At 34.2% G+C, this 22,229-nt stretch overlaps 1 protein-coding gene across 1 annotated transcript in view; it reads right to left on the bottom strand.

The window, feature by feature from the left end:
- Window positions 1-21,817, bottom strand: part of IP3K2 (Inositol 1,4,5-triphosphate kinase 2) — a 426,861-nt gene extending 405,044 nt beyond the window's left edge. The window contains exons 1-2 of the mRNA XM_085948987.1: window positions 21,477-21,817; window positions 1,399-1,660 (exon numbers count right to left, since the gene is read on the bottom strand). Of these exons, the coding sequence (XP_085805113.1) occupies window positions 1,399-1,406 (8 nt within the window). The 5' untranslated portion in view covers window positions 1,407-1,660; window positions 21,477-21,817. The remainder of the gene's footprint in view (window positions 1-1,398; window positions 1,661-21,476) is intronic.
- Between the last annotated feature and the right edge of the window lie 412 nt (window positions 21,818-22,229).

Consider the following 22,229-nt stretch of genomic DNA (forward strand, 5'->3'; position numbering starts at 1 on the left):
CGATCTTGTGAAGACATTTTATTTCTCTAGTTAGAAGAGAAAAAAAATGCTTCGAAATTTTATTTAATGTTATTTTATTATACACGACTGTGATTTCGAGTGTAGTATTGTAATTGTGAAAATTGAGGAAATTCTCAATAGGTTTATGGGAGCGGAAACACCGTGAGAAAAAAACTTTGACAACCGAATGTATGAATATGATTTGGTGTTTGTCGAGTTATGAATATGTTTGTTTGTTTTATAATAACCATCCACCAAGAATTTGCATTAAAAGCAGGAAAAATATAAAGTTATAGCAACTTTTAAACTGTTCGAGAATGCAGTGGCAAAGAGGTAGGTTGTGGAGATCAGAGTAAAAGAACACACTTGTCAGGTATACTACGGAAAATAAGACGATAATACGCTACTGATGAATAGCTACACACTAATGATAACGTCATACTAAATCGATAAAATTTCAATAGCTCACTGACTATATACAATTGAGCGATGAATATAAATTATGTATTTTCCTATAACTACACGTAACATACGACCAAAAATATATCATTGGTAAATATAGCGGTATCAACAGCTGATCAAATGACAAACAACTAAACAAAAAAATTATATAATAATTATGTTAGTCTATGACTGAATTAACTGATAATTTAACAACAACAATCAATTTAATTCATTTTTTTTTTACTATATTTTGGACATTACAAATTATAAATTTAAGACGTTCACAACATGACATGAAACATTATTATAAAGAAGAAGAAAAAAGGAATAAAAGCGATAAAAATGAAAATATAAAAAGAGAACATAATATTATTATAAATATACGAAAGCAGTGAAAATACAATTATACATCAGCTATAGAAGTTAAACGAAGAACACCGAGATTGCTAAGGAGACCCTATTTTAAGAATTTATAAAATAACGATCACCTAAACTCTATATCAACACCCGAAGCAATTTGGTTGAACATATATAGTAAAGTTATCGCCCTCCCAATTGGCATTACCACTGACAGGTTAGTTCTGCTCCTTGAGAGAACAAACAACTGATGCTCCAAATTTCTAAAATAATTTATCAGGAACACACAGGTCAACACTGCCCAGAATGGCAGAGTTCTCATGTATACCTCGTATAAATCGGAAAAAATACGTAGCTAAATAAAGATCTCTTTTAAATTGCAGACTGCAGTATGTAAGCATACCTATATATTGTATAGTTATACCTATCTATGGATATCGATATTATCAATAAAATCGGACATGTAGATATTGTGAAACTAACCAGAAAGATTAAACATACCTAAAATATTGATAAACTACACACTATTGTAACAATATAATATTATAGACGTGTGAATGTTAAACAATATCGGTTTAGAATAATTTATTAACTTACCACTCCATTGCGCAATTCTTTGTTCAGTCACGAGTGATCTCAATTATGAATTTAAAAGAATTCTCGTGTTTTTTGCAGTTATTGCTTTCTTCAATTAATTATAATTAATATCTTCTTTCCATTGATACTAATTATTACTGCAATTATTAAGTAGTTAATTAGTTATATTTTTGTAGCCAATGAAACAAAGAAACTGCTTCTGTCGACGATTTTTTAGTTGTCTTTAGTCGGCTTCAGCTCGTTGATAGTCAATAACGTATATCTGAAAAAAAAAAGAAGAAACGTGATATTAACGTTAGGCATTATAGTAATTCGATATTTTGTCGTGTAAATAAATACTAAACATAATAATATTATAATCATAATCAATCAGTGACGTCTAGGGATTCCAATCCCGGGATCCCGAGCTATTTTCGATACCTATGAATCCCGGGATTGATTTTTTTATCAATTTTTATGGAAAATAAAATAAAAGCGAAAATATAACAGAAAAATACTTTTAATAAAAAATAATTACATTAGAAATAAACTGAGTTTGAATGAAGTTTGATTTATACCCATGTGTAGGTTGCCGATTCATTTTATTTTTTCACATAGATCATTAAAAATGGAAAGATTGGAAAAAAACAATGCTTCGCACTTTTAACAAAGTAATTCCACCATGCTATCATACGTTTTACGGCATTTTCAAATTTGGCTGACTAATTAGATTTATGAAGCGGAAAGGCCATAAGTACGCCATGATTATTTGCTTTACTATTTTATATCTCGCTAATCCATTCATTAAGTCTTTACTATCAGAAACAGCAATCTCCTATTAAATTCACATTATTATTTATATTACAATATTATTTACTCCGTTAAACTTGTGTATTTCCAAGATTGAACGTATACAATATTAACAATAAATGTCTTAAATAGTATAAATTATACTATATTTATTTTTGACCGATTTTATCAATGTTATTTGTAAATATAAAAGTTTTGTATTAACAATGGAAAAAATGCCAATCCCGGGATTGTTAAATTGTAATCCCGAAATCCCGGGATCAGAATTTTGGCTCGGGGTTGGATTCCCTAGCGACGTCCCGTGTTGGTAGGCAGATTGAGCATCGCTTGGGGGCGGCAGTTATTTGAAGGGCGGCAAATCGAGGAGAATCATTAGATATAATATGTATAAATAGCAACATAAATTTAGTAATAACGGAAATATCTTTCCATTAATTAAATAAAATGTAATTAACATAAAAGGTTTGACAGAACGGTACTTATTTTGTCGGGTCCGCGATGTCTAGTTTACTTATGTTGTCATTGGACGTAATGTCCTTGATGGCCAGCAATAGCACGTGCAGATTTGCGATGTAGGCATATATGAATTATAAGTTGGTACATACTTACCTAATTTAAAATGTACCCAAAAATATTTTTGCCAGTCACTCGCGACTTTTGGAAGTTGTCAGGTATATTTTGTAATGTATCTGAAACTGTGGACTCGCAATACTGTCCATTGAAGCAGAGATGGCATTTAAATAAAATTAGATTTAGTGGTAATTTGTTAGTAATGTATCGATCCGATAGATTAGATATTGGAGTCATGGAAGGATGATAAAAAAAACTGTAAGTATAAAAAATGGGGCGGCATTTTATTTAGGGACGTCACTGTAATCAATAATCGATTCATATTATGAAATACAAACTACATAATATTTGGTAGTTAATGGTAGATGCAGGTGAGAGAGATGAAAAAAATACGCGTTGTTCTGTATTTCTAATTTAATTAGATACTTACCTATTTTCTACCGTCTTTCCCTTAGTATTTCGGTAGTTTTTATTACGTATTTTATAAGTGTTTCAGGTACAAGTCGGTTTACAAGAAACCAGGCGGGAACCGCGCCAATTTTCATGGCCGATTTTGGCAAATTCATGAATTAAAGAATGAAAACCTAACCTAACCTAACCTGAAGGCTCTCGTAGTGCGTAAGGCACTGGCCTTCCGCCCGTGAGTTATGGGGTCGATTCCCGGTGAGGACACAATATTAATGTGTTTTTCTCAAAGCCTGGGTGTTTATGATTCTTTAACCACCTTGTATGAAAAAGCAAGGACATGGTTATTAAATATATAAAATAACGTAACTTAACCTAACCTAACAAATAATCCAGTATATCGGCTATTTTCAAAAATTGTTTGCCGCTGGCTTCTTGTAAACCGACATGAATCGTGTTTTATTTAGACATGAATTTTATCTCTGTACTCTACAACCCAAAGAGGTTGAACGGTCTTCAATATACGACCATATATTTCCGATACAACATTTCACGGTGAAGTGTGATAAGGCGAACTGCATACATACAAATTTCCGGACACGGCAGAGTACAGACAATTACAATGGTAGGAGATGTGATCTAGATCTGCTTGTGTTGCTAAACAGAGAGTGATACGAGTGGGATGATGGTTGACTACGTCGAGTGGAAGACTCGTGACGGACTCGATAAGTTGAGTAAAGATTCATGCACTGTCCTTCCAATTTATATTACAGTTGCAGTTCATATTGCTGCCTCAATAACAAGGATACACTATTTGACAAAATGTCAGTTTTGACTTATGAATTACGAAATATGGAGAATCAGTTGAAGTTTCTGGGCAAAACTGCATTATTTTTGTAGAAATTTATTTTACCATAATAGTTCAGATAAATTTGTATGACATCAACATAAATGTCAAAGGAGCAGCGCTCGAAATGGATAATTTTACGAACCGGAGCGCTTGACAATTTTATGAAAATATTAACACTGTTACTTATCTAATTCTATACATATATGTATTTAAAAAAACGATTGTGTTAGATTTTTTTATAATATGACATATCTCGCTCAGATGGTCAAATTAATATTTACACGAGACGGAGCGATTTTGGGGATTGTATGAACCGGAACGGCGCTCCGGTGCGTTCCGGTCCATTTCGAGCCCTGCAAAGGAGTATAATTGTTTTAGTGCAATACTACACGGTATTACATAAAATAATATAATTTAAATATGGGAAGGAATTTAAGGTTAATAATTTTAGATAAAATGTTATTTTTTTAGGATATTTACATAATAATATTATTATATAAATACTTTATAAAAATATCTACGTACTCTCTTATTGGTATTCAAAAACTTTGACAGCCAATTTCTCCCAACAGGTTTTTGACAAATAGTGTCCCCTTGTACTGAGGCAGCGCTATATTACAAGCCAAAAATAAGTAAGTAATAAAATAGAATGATTTTGCAAACAATTTCAAACTAAAAATGAAAGGGGGTGGAATTCTACGTTACCTTGAGGGTGGCACTAGACAGATGTATGTATTTAAGTGTGAACAAGGTTATCCTGACATAGTACCTTACTAGTGCAACCATTTAGAAAAACGTAGTAATTATTATCAGTGTGTATTTGCATACAGTTTTATTTCCATACGGATTAACTGGATTCTACTTGATAAAAATACTAGCCGCATTTAATTCAATATTGGCCAATTTACATATTATATCAAGCGAGTTAATTATGCATTATAAAACTGATATTTGCTGTCGGATTATAACATTACACTTATAACAGTTGGCTTATTCTAGAATCTAGAATCTTGATCTCCTCTACTTTACACAATGACTTGCATTATATATTGAAATTTAATAAAATCATTAATACAATCAATCAAATATTAAATGAAAAATTCATATAGCCGTGGGTGTATTGCGAAATAAATATAATATATTTTAAACGCATTTTTAGGTACATATCACAGGGAATGGGACAACTGGACGCCAGGACAATTGGACTCCGTACTGTCGTAAACAGGTATACAGAACGTAGACGAGGAATTTTAAACAGTTTCTCTCTACTACTTAGTAGATTTAATTCATTTTACTCTTAACATATTGTTTTTTTATAGCGGATTGAGAATTACCATGCCTAAGGCTTTATATAAAAGAAAAAACTCTTTTTTCGTTGGAACTTAAACATATGCACGATTAAATCATTATTTACGTGTGCATATTTAAATTCGGAGACTTGAAGCTTTCGAGATGTGGCTGTATAGACGCATCTTCAAAATTCCTTGGACTGACCGGGTGACAAATGTTGAAGTTCTCAATCGAATGGGGAAGGACCGAGAAGTTCTACGTAGTATCAAAACCAGGAAACTACAGTACCTCGGCCACAATATGAGAGAACAAACATACAGCATTCCCCAACTTGTCATTCAAGGAAAGATCAATGGGAAGCGTAGCAGAGGACGGCGCCGCATTTCGTGGCTTAAGAACCTCCGTGATTGGTACGAGTGCAGCTCCACTGAACTGTTCCGGGTTGCAGACGACAAAGATAAGATCGCCTTGATGGTGGCCGACCTCCGCTAGGGGATGGCACAATAAGAAGATTTAAATTCTCACCAACTATTAAATCATAATATAATAATATTAAATATTTTTTTTAAAGTACCTATAAGTACCCAACGTCTATTTAATTTCGAATTGCGTGGCATCCAGTTGTCCCGGTGCCAAATCGTTCTAGACCCCATATCACACGCAAGCACGTTTGCTAAAATAATTTGATTATCTATGTAGGTATCGATTTCTGTACGTTGCGTAAAGAAATTCTGATTGCCTATTAGTAACATTACACTAATTGTTTGTTAATAACTCATATTTTCCATAACGATAATCAATATTGATCATTATTCTGAATTAATGACGTGTTTACGTTTATCTTGTACGTAGATAGTAAAACATCTAAATGCAATATTAATCTAATCACTGATAAATGATACATATTATTTCACAATCTATTTCTGAAAATTTCATACAAAAAACCGAGAAATCATACCAATATCGTCACTGTAAAAGAGCGTGTAGGTGGGGGCTTTGAGAAAAATGTATACGAAGGGAATACAATATTAATCTAATGGATTTAAGTTTTGTATTAATCCATTTGAATCGTTTTTTTGCGACCCGGGTTTCGCCTTTCGTCATCTTCAGTAGAGGTGAGTTAGAAATACTGTCACCAGTTTGTGTACTCAAGTTTCGGATGAAACTACCCATACTCAGTATGTGTGGCCCAATAAACTTATTCCAAAAAACTTGTGATGATATCTTCCCGAGTCGCTGTTCTGTGCACTCACCAGTTGGTAGACTTTCAAATATTGACATTAAATGTGCACGAACGAAATAGCACTTGAATATAGGTCTATTTTAATTTATTAGTCTATTGCGTTCGAATGTATGAATAATAGGTCATAAATTTTGTGTCGCAGCACAGTGGTAAGATGACGCACTGGCTTAGGCTTGTTATATGACCGCTCAAAACATGTTAGTTTATAAAGCTAAACATTTATGTTTAGCGATTCTATTGAAGCCGATACACAGTCTGAGTTCCTTTTAGTTTCAGTTGAGTATGAGACTTTTGTCGCATACGCACGCCAAACGCTCTATATAGTATTCCAAACACTCGTAAGTATTTTGGAACAAGTTTATATACTAAGTATTTTTTTATACTGGTAGTAAGTATACTTAGTCTTCAAAATCGACCAGTTGTCCCATCTCTAATCTTCAGGCATCATGTGCACTCACCAAAATGTAAATACACACTGACAACGAATACAGTTATTTCTAAACTATGTCGTCACTGTACAGGCCAAGTAGCGTAACCCTCAAATATCAAATTGTTCAGAAAGTGAAAAAAACTGTGGGCATTGGATTGTCAAGAATGGCTTACTCTGTACCTACCCTGTGAGTTACGTTCAGAGAGGGTTACAGCATTTTGCTGGAATATTTTTTGTCAAGTTACAAATGGTTTAAAAAATAGTTTTGAATTATTTTGATATGAAATATTTTTTTGGGATTTATGATAACATTGATAACTAGGCAAGTAAGTCCATTGCCAGCAAAATGTGAAAAAAGTCAAGGATCACAATAAAAAATAACGTCATAATCGTCAAACTTCAAACTTAGGCTTTATAAGGTTGGTACTTTCTATCATGGTCATTATTTTCAAACAACAACTGCTATCTATACGTCAGGTCGGGTACTTCTGGGACTACCGGTAGATAGTATCCATAGATAAAGAAGTCTCAAAAAATGTAGTTAGTTAGTAAAGTTAGTTAGAACAGTGGTGTCTGGCACTTACAATTCGATCTCTGAAATCGCACACATAATAAACAACTATAATTTATCATTGACAAACAATAACACTGGACATAAGAAGTAGGCTAACAGTTAACTGAAGGCATTATTGGTTAACGCGAGTTATACGGATACGAGATAGCGGTCACGTGACCTCAAACTGTTAGCACTTTGCTCCTCTGCGGTTCATCTCGACTCTCGTACGATGGCAGGTAGGTAGGTATACTTAGGGTGGCCAGACGTTTCGTATTTACGGGACTTGGCACATTTTTTTTGTTACATATTGTCCCACTGTCAGACCTGGAGATACTCTAGCATAGTTAAGAACAAAATCACCAGCTGCCAACGCGGTATGGAATGTAGGCCTCCGAATCCTCGGCTAGCTCCGTGCCTGGAGTGGAGGTACATTCAAATGTAGGAAGAGCAGGTAGGCACTTATTATGGTCCAGTAAAAGAAATTTCACTATATTAAACAATTTATTGAGTCCCACAATCACATAATAATCAACAAAAAGTTCAGATTACGTAAGTCCAGAATCCCAAATTATTATAAAAGAACTAAGTTATTATCTAGTACTAATTGTAGAAATTAATTATTTATTTATTTAGAATTATTTATTACAAGTTGCGAGCGAGATTGCACGAGCGCGAGTCACTGTCCGAAAAAAAAAGGTTGGGGACCGGGTCCGGTAATGAGAAGTAAAATTATGCACAAAACGACTAAGTCGCTGACTGACACTCGCGATCTGTCAGAGTGACAGTAGGTATGAAGGTAGAGGGGTCGACCAGTAGGTATCGAACCTTGGCGAACACTTCCTCACAAGTCCTGGGGACTTGTATGTAAATATATGGATAAAATTACGCCGCTGACCTTCGCAGGTTCAGGGTCGTAAATCCAAGCGAAGACTGATATTGAATTTAAAAATAGTGGGTTTATATGCAAATCTGGCCGATTTCATCCCTTAGCTCAACGTTTTTCGGGTGACAAAATTAATTAACGGTTTCCTTACGAGAGTGGCGGAAATTGTGCAATGACTAATTACCCGCGACATCTACGTAAGGGCCGACTAAGTAAAGTTATGGGCGCGAGTCGACGCTCGCCGGTGGGCGGCGTCGCTCACTCGTCACATACGTACTTCGAGTACCTGTCGGTACCGAGAGTGTGTAATTGCTGTAGCAATACTGCATTGTTTCTGGGCCAGCCCCACGAAAAACGCACCTACGAAGGCGTGCGAGGCATCGACGGATTCGTGGTTGAATTACCTATCGATACAGCACACCCCCCGCGTGGTGGCGCTCTTCATGGCTGAGGGAGGGGCGTTCGCGCGGCGGCCGGCTTTCCGGGCTCTAGCGGGGCGAAGGTACCTCTCACTCAGAAACCAGAGTACTACAAAGTTAGCCTGGATGATATGGCGTCATATGCCAGTGGTTAAATTGGCATACTTGTGGCACCAGGCCTACGACAGCGCATATCAATCTTTCGGCCAACTACCGTCGGGGGGCTCAACTTTGAGGCGTCCCGACGGCCCGAATACCTACTTGACGTTGGTCTAAAAACATGAACTCGGTAGATTGGTAATCTGACTACAAAATAAAAGCTTAATATAAAACGATATTACGCGGGGAAGTTACTTGATTCTAATATATAAATGTATCGGTCGTGCAATCTTTCTCACGTTAACAACTAATATAGCTCGGTGTCGCCGCAGGCACATACTTACGACTAGTTGACGGATGTCATTCCGTCAACCAAACATATAGGCAGTAATAATTGCTTAGTACATACTCATACCTAGCCGATCAAAGATTTCCCGCACTTTATTCCAGTACGTGGTCTCCTTGATCGACCAAAATCATTGATCCGATTCTCCCGTCGTGCGTGAGCGTGATGCCGTCATACACGCGAGCGAGAGGGGCTCTGTCACTGCAAAGCGAGAAAATTTGTATCGCGAAATCGGTTTCTACACATACGACAGAGACGCCGTCGTATGTGCGAGCAGGAAAGCTGCCAGAATACCGATTCGGAAACGCCGCGCGCGGAATGACCGCGGATATTAATAATCGAAATTGAAATGAAAATTAATTACGCGGGATCGTGATTATAATCGGATCGATGATTGCCTAAGTGTTGCTACGCTTTGTGATTGCACATACGTGCAAAAGGGAGCCTTCGCAACAGGCCTATGAGCATATATCAACAATTACTGTGCCGTGTACGTGCGACGCGTAGCGACATCGATCTATATGCACTTATCACTACGTACATCTTAACTATCTAATTACATACCCCCAACGCCCATCTATAAATCCCGCTTTATTACTTGGTTACCCTTTGCATTATACATGAATATTTTACAATTTACACTATACATTATTATTACAACTAATCACATTTAATTTAATTACCCTTTACCATATTGACAACAAAACAAAAATTTAATCTTATACTATATTACCTATTACCTATTATTTACATGGTCTGTGGCGACCGACTTAACCATCCACAGTTCACTCTGAGAAGCCGTGGGGCCTGTCAGAGCAAACTGCGGGACTTAACACATGAAATATTTTGTTCAGCTTTGCCAAGGGTCATCATCATTTCATCGGTGGCGCATTGACTACCAGGGTCAGACCGAGCGGCTGGGTGGCACTACTCCTTATGGGAGCGCCCCCCTCAGGGGCGGAAAAACCTGTCGGTGACAGGAACGTAGTATGCTAAATATATCAACAAAAGACAAAAAATAAGACACAAAAATAAGAAATATTTCAAAAGTCACAGACGCTCTAATCCATGCTCAAAGACTTAAATGGAAATGGGCGGGTCATGTAGCGCGACTACAAGATGAGAGATGGACAAAAATAATTTATAATAGATTATTAATAATCAACGTTCGCTCTCAGACTGCCAGCGAGTCCAAAATTTCGTCGCGCATATAGTTGAAAATTATTTGCCGTTTCACTGAAGTATCGCCTTAAGACTTCAGTTGAAGCATGGTCTAAAAAGATCGTGGCCAGGCGATGCGCGGATTGTACAAATGACGCGTGCCGAACGAAACATAATTTGTCATAAAAATCCAACATGCGTCCATTTAATGTTATGTTTATTGTTATATTACTAATAATAATAGTATATTCATTGACATGTTTTCTTTTTTAAGTATACGTAAAGTTTTTTAGTCATTTTTACACGATTTAAGAATATTTTTATCCGACGCCACGACAAAACAAATCGACGTGCGGACACCTCGCTATCGGTCTCCGATTGGCGACTAGTGAGAAATTTCATCGCACTTACTGTAGAAAATTATTTGCCGTTTCACTGAAGTACGCTCTAAACAATATTATGTTTTTCAAATTGTACTGTTTTTTATCAATTTTAAATATTCAGTCACACTAAAAAAAAACAATTTCTCGTGCTTGCCTTTGTAAAGGTTTTTGTAATATCCTGATCGAGATGGGGTATTAATTGTAAAACTGTAATTATATTACTGTGTCGTGTAAAACAGACTTTTCACATACAGACGCAGTTTACACGGGTTTGGGTCGAAATCCCGAAAGCCGGAATCCCGAAAAATAAAAAAAATACAAACAGCAATATTTACGCAATGCAATATAAATGGTAAGATTGCGCAAGTATTACTGTTGGTATTTTTTTTATTTTTTGGGATTTCGGCCTTCGGGATTCCGGCCATTCGGGATTTCGGCCATTTGGGATTTCAGCATTCGGGATTTCGGTCATTCGGGATTTCAGCATTCGGGATTTCGGCATTCGGGATTTCGGCCATTCGGGATTTCAGCATTCGGGATTTCGGCCTTCGGGATTTCGTCCGGCACCCCGTTAACACCCCTACTCTATGCGCGCGAAAGTAAGTGTGCTTCTGCGCAGGTCCGTTCTTAAGTTGTTTAGTTATAGGTACCTACTTCATATTATATTTAAATTTCAACATTCAGTTAATATACCGATACACTAAAGCAGTATTATAAATTGGTTTTCAAGTGGTATTACAAAATACAAAAATTCATAACCACAATATCGACATAACCGTTAAATAAAGTCTACAATTATTACGTCTGGCCACACTTTTATTACCAAAATTATCAATTATTCAAAAGCAACACGCGGTAAGCTACGAGTACATGCACCGGTTATAAAAGAAATAAGAATTATTATGAACTCATTTAAATGATTATTTCCGCAGTTGTGTTTTATATTGGTTTTTTGGTTAAACGAATTCCATTGTTTCGCAACGCTTTTTACAGGGCATCCACCCCCTTAACCGGTTTCTCCACAATGCAAACATGCCCATAATGTAACACGCAGTGGCGGCACACATTCCTCTATGCGCTGGGAGTATCTGAATTCTTTGCCTGTGGCTTACTAGTGGACGAATCATTTGAATAATCAAATAAACCTCGTAAACGACCCTGCAAGGTAATCAAATAAGAGATATATAAGCATGGCACCCACAAGGGGGTGGCCGACAGGGCTCTAGCCTGGGGGCCCGGGCTCAGAAGGGGCCCGGTGAGGCGTGTCGACCAGATAAGTGAGATAAACACACATCACAAATTTGATTTAATAGGAAGAAAAGTCGCCTGCGGCGCTATTTTCCTTCAGCAATATTATTATTTAAAACTATGTGGTTGTATGATACAATTTTTAATTGTGTATCAATACTCGACATCTCCATAATTCAAATGGATGTTTTAAAATATACAGCAAAACACTAAATATGTATACCCACTATTTTTTCGGCGTACATCATTTGGAAAACGTTACTGTAGAGCGTCACACTACCTTTATCCTTAGCGATAGGTAGGGGGGCCCGCCAAAGCTCCTAGCCTGGGGGCCCGCTTCACGATGCGGGGCCCATGTATATAAGTATATAATATATATAAGTACATGTCGATTTACGGGAAGCCATGCGGCAACCGCGCTAATTTTCATGGCCGATTTTAACAAAAAATCATAATTAAAAAATGAAAACCTAACCTAACCAAACCTAACCGCTATTTTTAAATAAATATAGTACAAGTTGGGCATGTAATAGTGAAATTAGTTTCATTGGAAGTACGCACCTAATCGAAAAGTTTGGATTGTAACTAGAGGGGGGGGTACACTTATTTTATTATCAGCTGCCAGTGACGAAGGGTGGAGGTAGGCTGTTAAGATCTGAAGTAAATAGAACACACTAAACTTTGTTAGTCATGCATATTTGTTTTCATTGAACTAAGACCACACTTTATTGATGGCGTTGGTTAGTTTTTTTTTAAATTCAATCAAACCCTGCGAACCAAAACCAAGCCATACTAGATAATAATCAAAAAATATTCATTTATCTATAAAATATCTAAAACTATGTCATTTAATCATACCTACATCATTTTAGATATTTTATAGATATAAGAATATTTTTTTATCAATTATGGTTTGGTATAATAAATAGGCAAGGCTACTTAATGAATTTAAAAAACTAACCAACACCACCTGTAATAATATTATATATTCCTAATCCAACGAAAACCAATAAGTATGACTGAATAAATGTGCACTATTTTGTCGGATCGCCCATAGCATACCAAAACTACTATGGTTTGGTTTAGACAGGGTTTAATTGATTTTTAAAAACTAACCAACACCACCTGTAAATTGTAGTTATGTCTCAATAAAAACAAATATGTATGACTGATAAAGTTTAGTGTGTACTATTTATGTCGGGTCTTAACAGTCTACCTCCACCCTTCGCCACTGACAGCTGATAATACAAGAAGTGTACTCGAGACCCTCTAGTTACAATACAAACGCTTTGGATAGGTGCGTACGTCATATGACACTAACTTCACTATTACATGCCCATTTTGTACTATTTTTTTAATATATTATATTTACTAATTTATTACAACGTATAATAAAGACGTCTACATTACTACGCCACTGTGTAAATAAATACACTTGTAAGTTCGTTCACACAGCATAAAAGGTACAGTGCATTTTACTGGCGAATGTTCACTGACTGCATTCTATCAAGGACAGTTAGTAGGTACATACATAATATTATAGTAGCTACCTATGACATACAGTTTTATAATGACCATATTTTCAGGATTTACCTTTGTTGAAAGCATCCCCAGTTATGACCAACTATAGCATGGTTAGTATTAATGCAGACCGTAATGAAATTCGTTTGATACCTATAGTGATACCAACATTTTGGGTGCTCTCCAAAAACAAGCAAGAGTCAGCGTTTGGCAGCCAACTAAACTGAGTATTATAAAAACAAATTTATGTTATTATTTTTTTGTATGTAAACTAGCTTTGAGACTCATCTATTTTCCTTGGGCGAGGTTGCCGAGTTCTGAGAAGGCAGGCCTTAAGTACGAGACCGTGCTATCTCGAATCTGCTTGTCTCCCGGGATACCCAAACTCTGGATATCTTTATAAATGAGTGCGTTGCAATTAGGTATATTTTTTTAATGAACACCGGTCTCCGCTAGACTTTGTATGATTCCTGGACCTGCCCTGCCCCGCATCCTGATAATAAACGGACGGCGGCTCAGAACCCCGTCCCAGGCAATATCACTAGGTAATTAAAAAAATAAATAACATGTTTTCAAAAAACTAACTTTGTATGTGACTAAGAAATCAGCAAGTTAGAAGTCTTTTTATATATCTTTGCTCATTTTAATTTAATTTCAATTTCAATTTATTTATTTTTAACATATTTTGGACATTACAAATTATAAGTTCAAGACGTTCACAACATGGCATTTAGAAACAAAGAAATATAAAACAGTATTACATAAAAAAAGAGATAGATCAGTATAGAGATAGATAGTATGTTATTAAACAGTAGAAATAATATGTACATACAAAAAATTTAATTAGATAGGTACAAAGAAGTACGCCGGATGAGTTAAGCAGACCCTATTTTAAGAATTTATAAAACAACGTCCACCTATAGTCATCCTCACGTAGGTGGAATATATCAACACCCGAAGCTGGTCAACACTGCCCAGAATGGCAGAGTTCTCATTTAAACCTCGTATAAGTCGTAAAAAATACGTAGCTAAATAAAGATTTCTTCTAAATTGCAGACTGCAGTATGTAAGCATGCCTAAGAGAAAGTCAGTTGGATAAAGCCACGGATAGTATCAATACAACCTCAAGTAAAGGAGTCTCGAGAATTTCTTCTGAACCCTCTCCACTATAAGGCCATACTTCAACTGATGCGGTGCCCAAACAATAGACCCACTCATATACTCATGAGGGTATATGGATGCTGACTGTCTCTTTGCGTGGTGTTGCTGCCAAATGTTGGTAAGTCGATAATTTAGGTATTTACAGTTAACGACGGATTATGTGTGTATACACAAAAAAATATGTAGCTAGAAAAAAATCAAGGTTGTCCGATATTAGAACATTAACATTTAGCGCAAAAAAATAGCATTACGCCTGATTAAGGAAGGCATGTCAAACTTAAAATTGCAATTACTCCATAACGCGATTTCGAGACTTACCAACTTTTGGCAGTTACTGTAGTTAAAAGTTAGAAGAGATCTTTCCGCGACGTGAATGAACCTATTTTTGCTAGTGTTCATTGGTGTGTCCTCAATGAATATACATATTATAAGAAATAGGGAGCATAAATAATATTGTTCATTCACCTAAAGTGCGAAACTAAAATGTCTACATGCACGATGACAATTGGTAGGGTAATATTACTGTGTTGAACCAAATTGTTTTAGATATCGAGAGGTGGACGTTGTAAATACTTAAAATAATGTAATTAGGTTATTTGCATATTTTTTGTCACACTGTATAGGTACACTGTTGTTTGTGTGCATGCATAGAGTGTTTTAGTCATAATTTTACTATTTTATTATATCACATTAAACGTACCCACACAATTAGTATCTATGCGGAGTAATATATCATGTTAAAATAGTCCTGCCAGATTGCAATTGCAGTACCTAATTAATGTGTTAACGATTTAATTTCTAAGTGAATCAAAGAACATTTATTATTTCATTATTTATACTGTGACGAACCTAGTTCTAAATTCGAATACCTGACGATTTATGATGGTATATGTATCTCATTAATATACACTCAAATTAATATACCTACATGGAAATATTACATTATCTGCCATTTAAAAGAATAATACATATTTTGATTTTATTCATTACACGTGGATTACTAAGAAAATTGTAAGGAAATATTACATTTTTTTTCAATGGATTTAGTCAGTATGGCAATAAAAAAATATATTTATATTTTTTTCCAATCCACCATTATACAATCTCTTTTTAAATTAAAAATAACTTGCACTTTTTAACGGCAGTATTATAATATCTAAATATAATGTATCGATTTGCTGCGCATCACGGTCTGCGCATCCACAAGATATTTAAATTTAAAGTTTCTAACATTCACCATTAATCTAAAAGTACTCTAATGTAATCTATGAATACCTGAACAATAGATGCGGTGACCATACTTCCTTTATTATTCAGGACAGTCCTTGTTCTTAGTTTATTTTTTTTCCGAAACCTAAGTAGTACTTTTTTTATTTCTTTTTATATTATATAAAATAACCATGCCCTTACTTTTTCGTACAAGGTGGTTGGAAGGATTAGTTGCATTGATGTGTAGTTAATTATGTTCTTCCATTTGTATCTTTAATTTTCTTTATGGCCAGAATTAAATATTTTATATTATAGTGTTCTTGTGTTGTTTTATTTTTTAGTATTTTGTAAGGTTTATGGAGGTCAATTCCATGGTAATGCTGTCTACATAGAGTTCTGAGAGTCCATCGCTCCCTTTCTAATATAGGGCAGTCGTCGATGACTTTTGTTATTAGTAAGTTATTGGCTATGCAGTTTTGAAACCTGTGCAACAGTTTTTGATTCATTTTACCACAAACTGTGTATATATCAGTGGCGAAGGGTGGAAGTAGGCTGTGGAGATCCGCCATAAATAGTGTACACTAAACTTTGTCAGTTATACTTATTTATTTTCATTTAATGTGTTGATTAGTTTTTAAAATTTAATTAAACCCTGCCTAAATGTTCTATGTATGGTTTCGTTGAGCTTAATTGAATTTAAAAAACTAACCAACACCACCTGAAATTCATATTCTTAGATCGATGAAAACAAATAAGTATGACTGACAAAGTGTGCGCTATTTTTGTCGAATCTTCACAGCCTACCTCCACCCTTCGCCACCGGTATTTACTATAACATAGTATGCATTTTGTGTACATACATATGTATATATAATAACGGTATTGAGTAGCGGTCTGTCCGAAGTTGACAACCTCATAAAATGTTGCTTATGATTCTCGGAAAAACAATAAAAAAAATGACGATGTAGAGGTAATGATTTACAATTAGTTATGATTAATATAAATTATCATGTATGACATACTATCGGAATTAGGTAGGAGGCTCGTAGCTTAATTGGTTAAAGGATATTGGCACGATACCAGTGAATATACGGATTAAAATCCCGTCAAGCATAGTATTGTTTTCAAATGTGATTTTTTTCTAGTGGATATAATTATCTGAGGTGTTTTCAAGTTATGTATGTCAAGTTGTTGGTATTGAAGAATGCATTGATAAGTTTAAATTTATAAAAAATGGTCGCAATTTTTCGTATGTCCAGTGGGAACACGAAACTGGGTCAAAATCGAGTTCCCATGGCATTCGAGGATTGAATTTCCAGTTTTATAATTTAATAATATTGTTGTCCTCCCGTTTTTTCGGTATTGTCCTGTATTTTCTCCGTTTAAATATGGTCACCGTAACAATACAATATGAAAGTTGCATGCGTTGAGCGGGAAGAATTATTTGTAAGTAACTACCAACTTGAATAATTATTTTGTATAAAATGCTCAGATAAAAAAACACGTATTTATTTCCTTATCTTTTCGATGGTTTCTAATTTATTTATACGTTTTACATATTATTTCCATTAGATAATCAGATAATATCTTTTGCTGTTATCCGATTTGGTTTATAAAAATAATACTACTTACCATTCTATGGAATACTATATTCTATGTACGTAATACTGATAATAATTAGTATCAGCTTAATTATTTGATTTTTTTTTGTATAACATCATTTAAAACATTGAAAGTGATTCGAGGTTTTTAATATAATTAAATTAGTGACTAGATTTATTTTTAAATTAATATAATATCATTATTTCAACTACTTTTTTAATTAACAAACAATACACACAATGTAGCATACGTTATTGAACACATCATAAACCAGTAGCGAAGGGTAGAGGTAGGCTGTTAAGATCTGCCAAAAATAGTGCACATTAAACGTATTTGTTTTCATGTGACTAAGACTACAAGATTTACAGATTTTATCGGTTAGTTTTTTTTAAATCAATTAAACCCTGCCTAAACCAAACCATAATAGTTTTGGTAGATTTTGGGCGATACGACAAAATTGTGCACATTTTTTCATTGGTACTTATTTGTTTACGTTATATTAAGAATACATATTACACACATTGTTGGTTTTTTTAAATTCATTACGCCCTTCCTAAACCAAACTATAATAAGTAGATAAAAAAACATTATTCTATCTAGAAAATATTCAAAGTTACGTATGATTTAATTGCATGATTTTAGATATTTTATAGATAGACGAGCATTTTTTGACTATTATCTATTATGGCTTCATTTTCACAGAGTTTAATTGAAGTTTAAACTAACCACATGACAAAACAGACCATGGCTTTATGGATTGGATTTGGCAGAGTTTAATTAAAGTTTAAAAGCTTACCAACACTGACCGCACATTGTAGTATTAGCTCAATGAAAACAAATTCGGATGACTGAGAAGGTTTAGTGTGCACTATTTATGTCGGATCTTAACAGCCTACCTCCACCTTTAGCCACTGTCATAAACATAACACACACGCATGCATGTAAAACATGGACTCTTAATGTAAGAGAAATCTAACGGTTATGAGTAGCACAACGTGGTATGGAAAGGTGCATGTTGGCATATATAATGAGTAGGATCATAAAATAAACAAATGGATAAGGAAGCAGACAAGAGTACGCGATGTGATAGATGTCGATAAACAGATGAAATGGCAATGGGCTGGACATGCTTGGCAACTGGACAACCGCTGGACAAATGCCGTCATCCAGTGGTACCCAAGGGGCACTAAACGCCCACAGGGACGTCCTAAAACCCACTGGATAGATGAACTTATGAAGTTCGCTGGATGTACGTGGTAGCGAAAAACTAGGGACCGAGAAGGTTAGATGGAGCTAGGGGAGGTCTTCATCTAGTAGTGTATCGACCACACCCGATGATGATATTAGAATATGGTTGCCTACATTAACAAAATTTGATAACACCTCGAAAGGCATAGTTATCTCTTAATGTTGTCGTGATTGGCTATGATGCAAGTCGCGAAAAATGTAAAGAATATTGGCCGAAATCAGATGGATGCAGATTCGAGTGCCATTCGGTAAAAATATTTTGTATGATAACTATGTTTCTGAGGTCTTTCAAATAATATCTGTATTGGCAGAATTTAGTGTATGTTACATACACCCACGATGGCCTCGCGGCTTGGGCGTCGGCCTATAAAATAGTGGGTCCCAGGTTCAAATCTTGGGTCTGACAAGTAGGTACACATATTGTTTTTCAATTTGTATATGAGCCAGAGTATGGACCTAATAGGTTGAGTAAGTAAGTGGCTGACATCCATTTCTCGTAAAAACAAAATGTGTTAATAAAACCACATCGTAAATAAATCATCGTCATAGATGAGGTATGTTCCTCTTCTAATTGTAGATATTAATATTCACATTGCGTGATATTATCAAGTATCTACCATACATTATGAAAGTTCAGTCTTCATATAAAAAGCTTTTCTTCAACGTCTTTGTTAAAAATAAACGAATTTATAGAAAAATAAACATTTTTAAGCAAATGAAAACTACCCATTTAAACAATCAGTATATTAAGTATTTATGGTCTCTCAATTAATCAAGTCTATGTTAAAACACAATTATTATTATAATAAATACATCATCGTCATAGATTATGGCTTTTCCTCTGCTCATTGTAGCTATCAATGTACACTTTACGTGATAAAAGGTTGATACCAGGGAACTCAGAAATAATGGGAATCCAATATATGACAATACCTAACAGGTAAGGACTAGCAGGTGACCGATTTCGAGTAAAGAAGAATCCGGGATAAACTTAAACACGTCTCAAGAATACGTCATACGTCGAATACTGACAACTGCTCTCGGTATATGCATTGAAACTCATTTAATATTGGTGTATTACACACACTATTGCTCGTGCTTAATAAGTGTTTCATTTTCGTATGACACTCACACATTCAAAGCCCTGCATCAAAATGTAGCGTATTGAATATAGCCTATCGGAATTCTATTTATTATCTGTTTTGTGGTTGATACTATTTAAATCAATTCAGAATGTATCGAAATAACTTACAACTTTGTCAATGGTAAACATTAAACAAATGACGGCCGATATATTATTGTCATCTGATTTAGACCCATAGGTACAACGAATTCACGTCTATGGATATACAGAAAGTGGTTTAAAAAATCATTGGTAGTTTAATGGACAGATAAATACTATAATTAGTAGTAGGTATATTATGTACTTTACGCAATATATGTACATTATTTTAGTTAAGTTCACATACCTATCAAATACAATCTTAATCGATATATTTTTATATTGTTTGTTTCTATAATTAGATATAGCAAAGATTGGATAAAATAGTTTTCTTCAAATACAGTATTGCCATCGTATATTTATGTTTGTATTTTACTATTAAATAATAATTTAATTTAATAATACTAAACAATATAATTGAAAAAATGTAGATAAAAAGAAAACACGTGACATGTGAGTAAAACACAGTTAGGAGTTTTCACTTGAAAATGGATTGTATGAAAACTGCTGTATGAAAATTTAAAAATATACTATTGATAATATTGAATTGCATTCCATTGACTGATGATGTGTATAAAACAGTATCATGTTCATAGTAATATATTGTAGGTACATGATGGGTTTAGTTTAACTTGTACACTTTCAAATCTTTATCAACACTAATTAATATAAAGAATTTAATAACATTTTTTGTACACATATAAATAATGTAATATTTGACAACCAGTCCTAAAATTTAATTTATTGTGTTAACTGTCAATTCACGGCGGAAATGCAATTTATAGATAGATAGATACACCCGCGGCCTATAGCGTCGTGGGTACCAGGTTCGAATCCTGGGTCTGACAAGTAGGTACACATATTGTTTTTCAATTTGTGCATGAGTCGGAGTATGGACCTAATAGATTGAGCAAGTGGCTGACATCCATTTCTCGTAAAAACAAAATCTGTTAAAAATACAAACCTCCACACTGTTGAGGCCCATATGATCTTATTAGGATCGGACATGGTCGGATAAAAAGATAGATATATATTTATATCTTCAACTAAAAGAATATACAACAAAATATATATTTTAATTAGGTACCAAACTTGATTACCATAATATTGTTTGACAAACTAGTTAAAATGTATTTTTTATGAATATTTTTGTTTCTTTTTGAATTTGTTAAGTATTTTAAATGTCTATTTTGTTGAATAGGCATGATTTCAGTTGAAAATATCCTTCTGAGGCTGACGAAACCGGTCCAGTTATTTAATAAAAGTGTAATCATTACGAAACAATTTGCGTTTTATTTAAATTAATAATAAAACTCGTTTCAAACTGTTTTAGTATTTATAATCGCATAATTAACTTTAAAATCAATTTACTTAACTTAGTTATTTATACATTTTGATCCTTTCAATACACAGTTACTCAATTAACAATTTTAGACTACCCACCTTTTAAATTTACTTCAGAAAACGACTTCAAACACGTATAATCCATAGTAATCGAACAGTAACTTAATTGTTTTTGTTTTAATATATTTTTATTAAACGATAAACTTAACTGTTTTTATTTTTTTATTTTTTTATTTACGTGTTTAGATAAAACTTATTCTGAGAATCATGGTTCACGATTTAAAACAATATTTAATTCACTTTTTTCCTTCAAAGTGTTTTATTTATGTATTTTTAAAATCTCTAAAGTATTTGGATACCATAATAAACGAGGAGATTATGTCTACATATGCATAGTAAAAACAGAGACGAGCTATATACGCGATAGCTCAACGTAAACTGAGCCTTTGCTCGCGTGCGATTTGCGAAAGAAACACAACCGTTTGGGAAAGAACAAAAGGGCATGTTATTATAGAAAGAATGGACCCTTTCTTATTCAATATAATGTACTTATATATTTTTTAAAGGTAACGTCTTGTGGGTCCATATATTAATATATATCTACAAATTTAATAATAAAAATGATTTTTAATTAAGTAACTATTTTTTTTATTCAACGAATAATTCACAAGATTTAAGAATGTAACATTCTAATTAAAATGTACATAATTTTGAAAACACTATATTATAATATTATCAAACAAGCCATTCTTATTCATTTTCTTTGTCTTTGTCAAATTTTCACCTTTTTAAAAGCGAAGGTAAAAATAAATAAACACAAATAAAATATTCTGGAAAAAATACATAAACTAA

The sequence above is a fragment of the Rhyacophila brunnea genome, unplaced genomic scaffold (genome assembly GCF_057557595.1).
Source record: "Rhyacophila brunnea isolate RB1 unplaced genomic scaffold, BYU_Rbru_1.0 scaffold_21, whole genome shotgun sequence".
NCBI classification, from domain to species: Eukaryota; Metazoa; Arthropoda; class Insecta; order Trichoptera; family Rhyacophilidae; genus Rhyacophila; species Rhyacophila brunnea.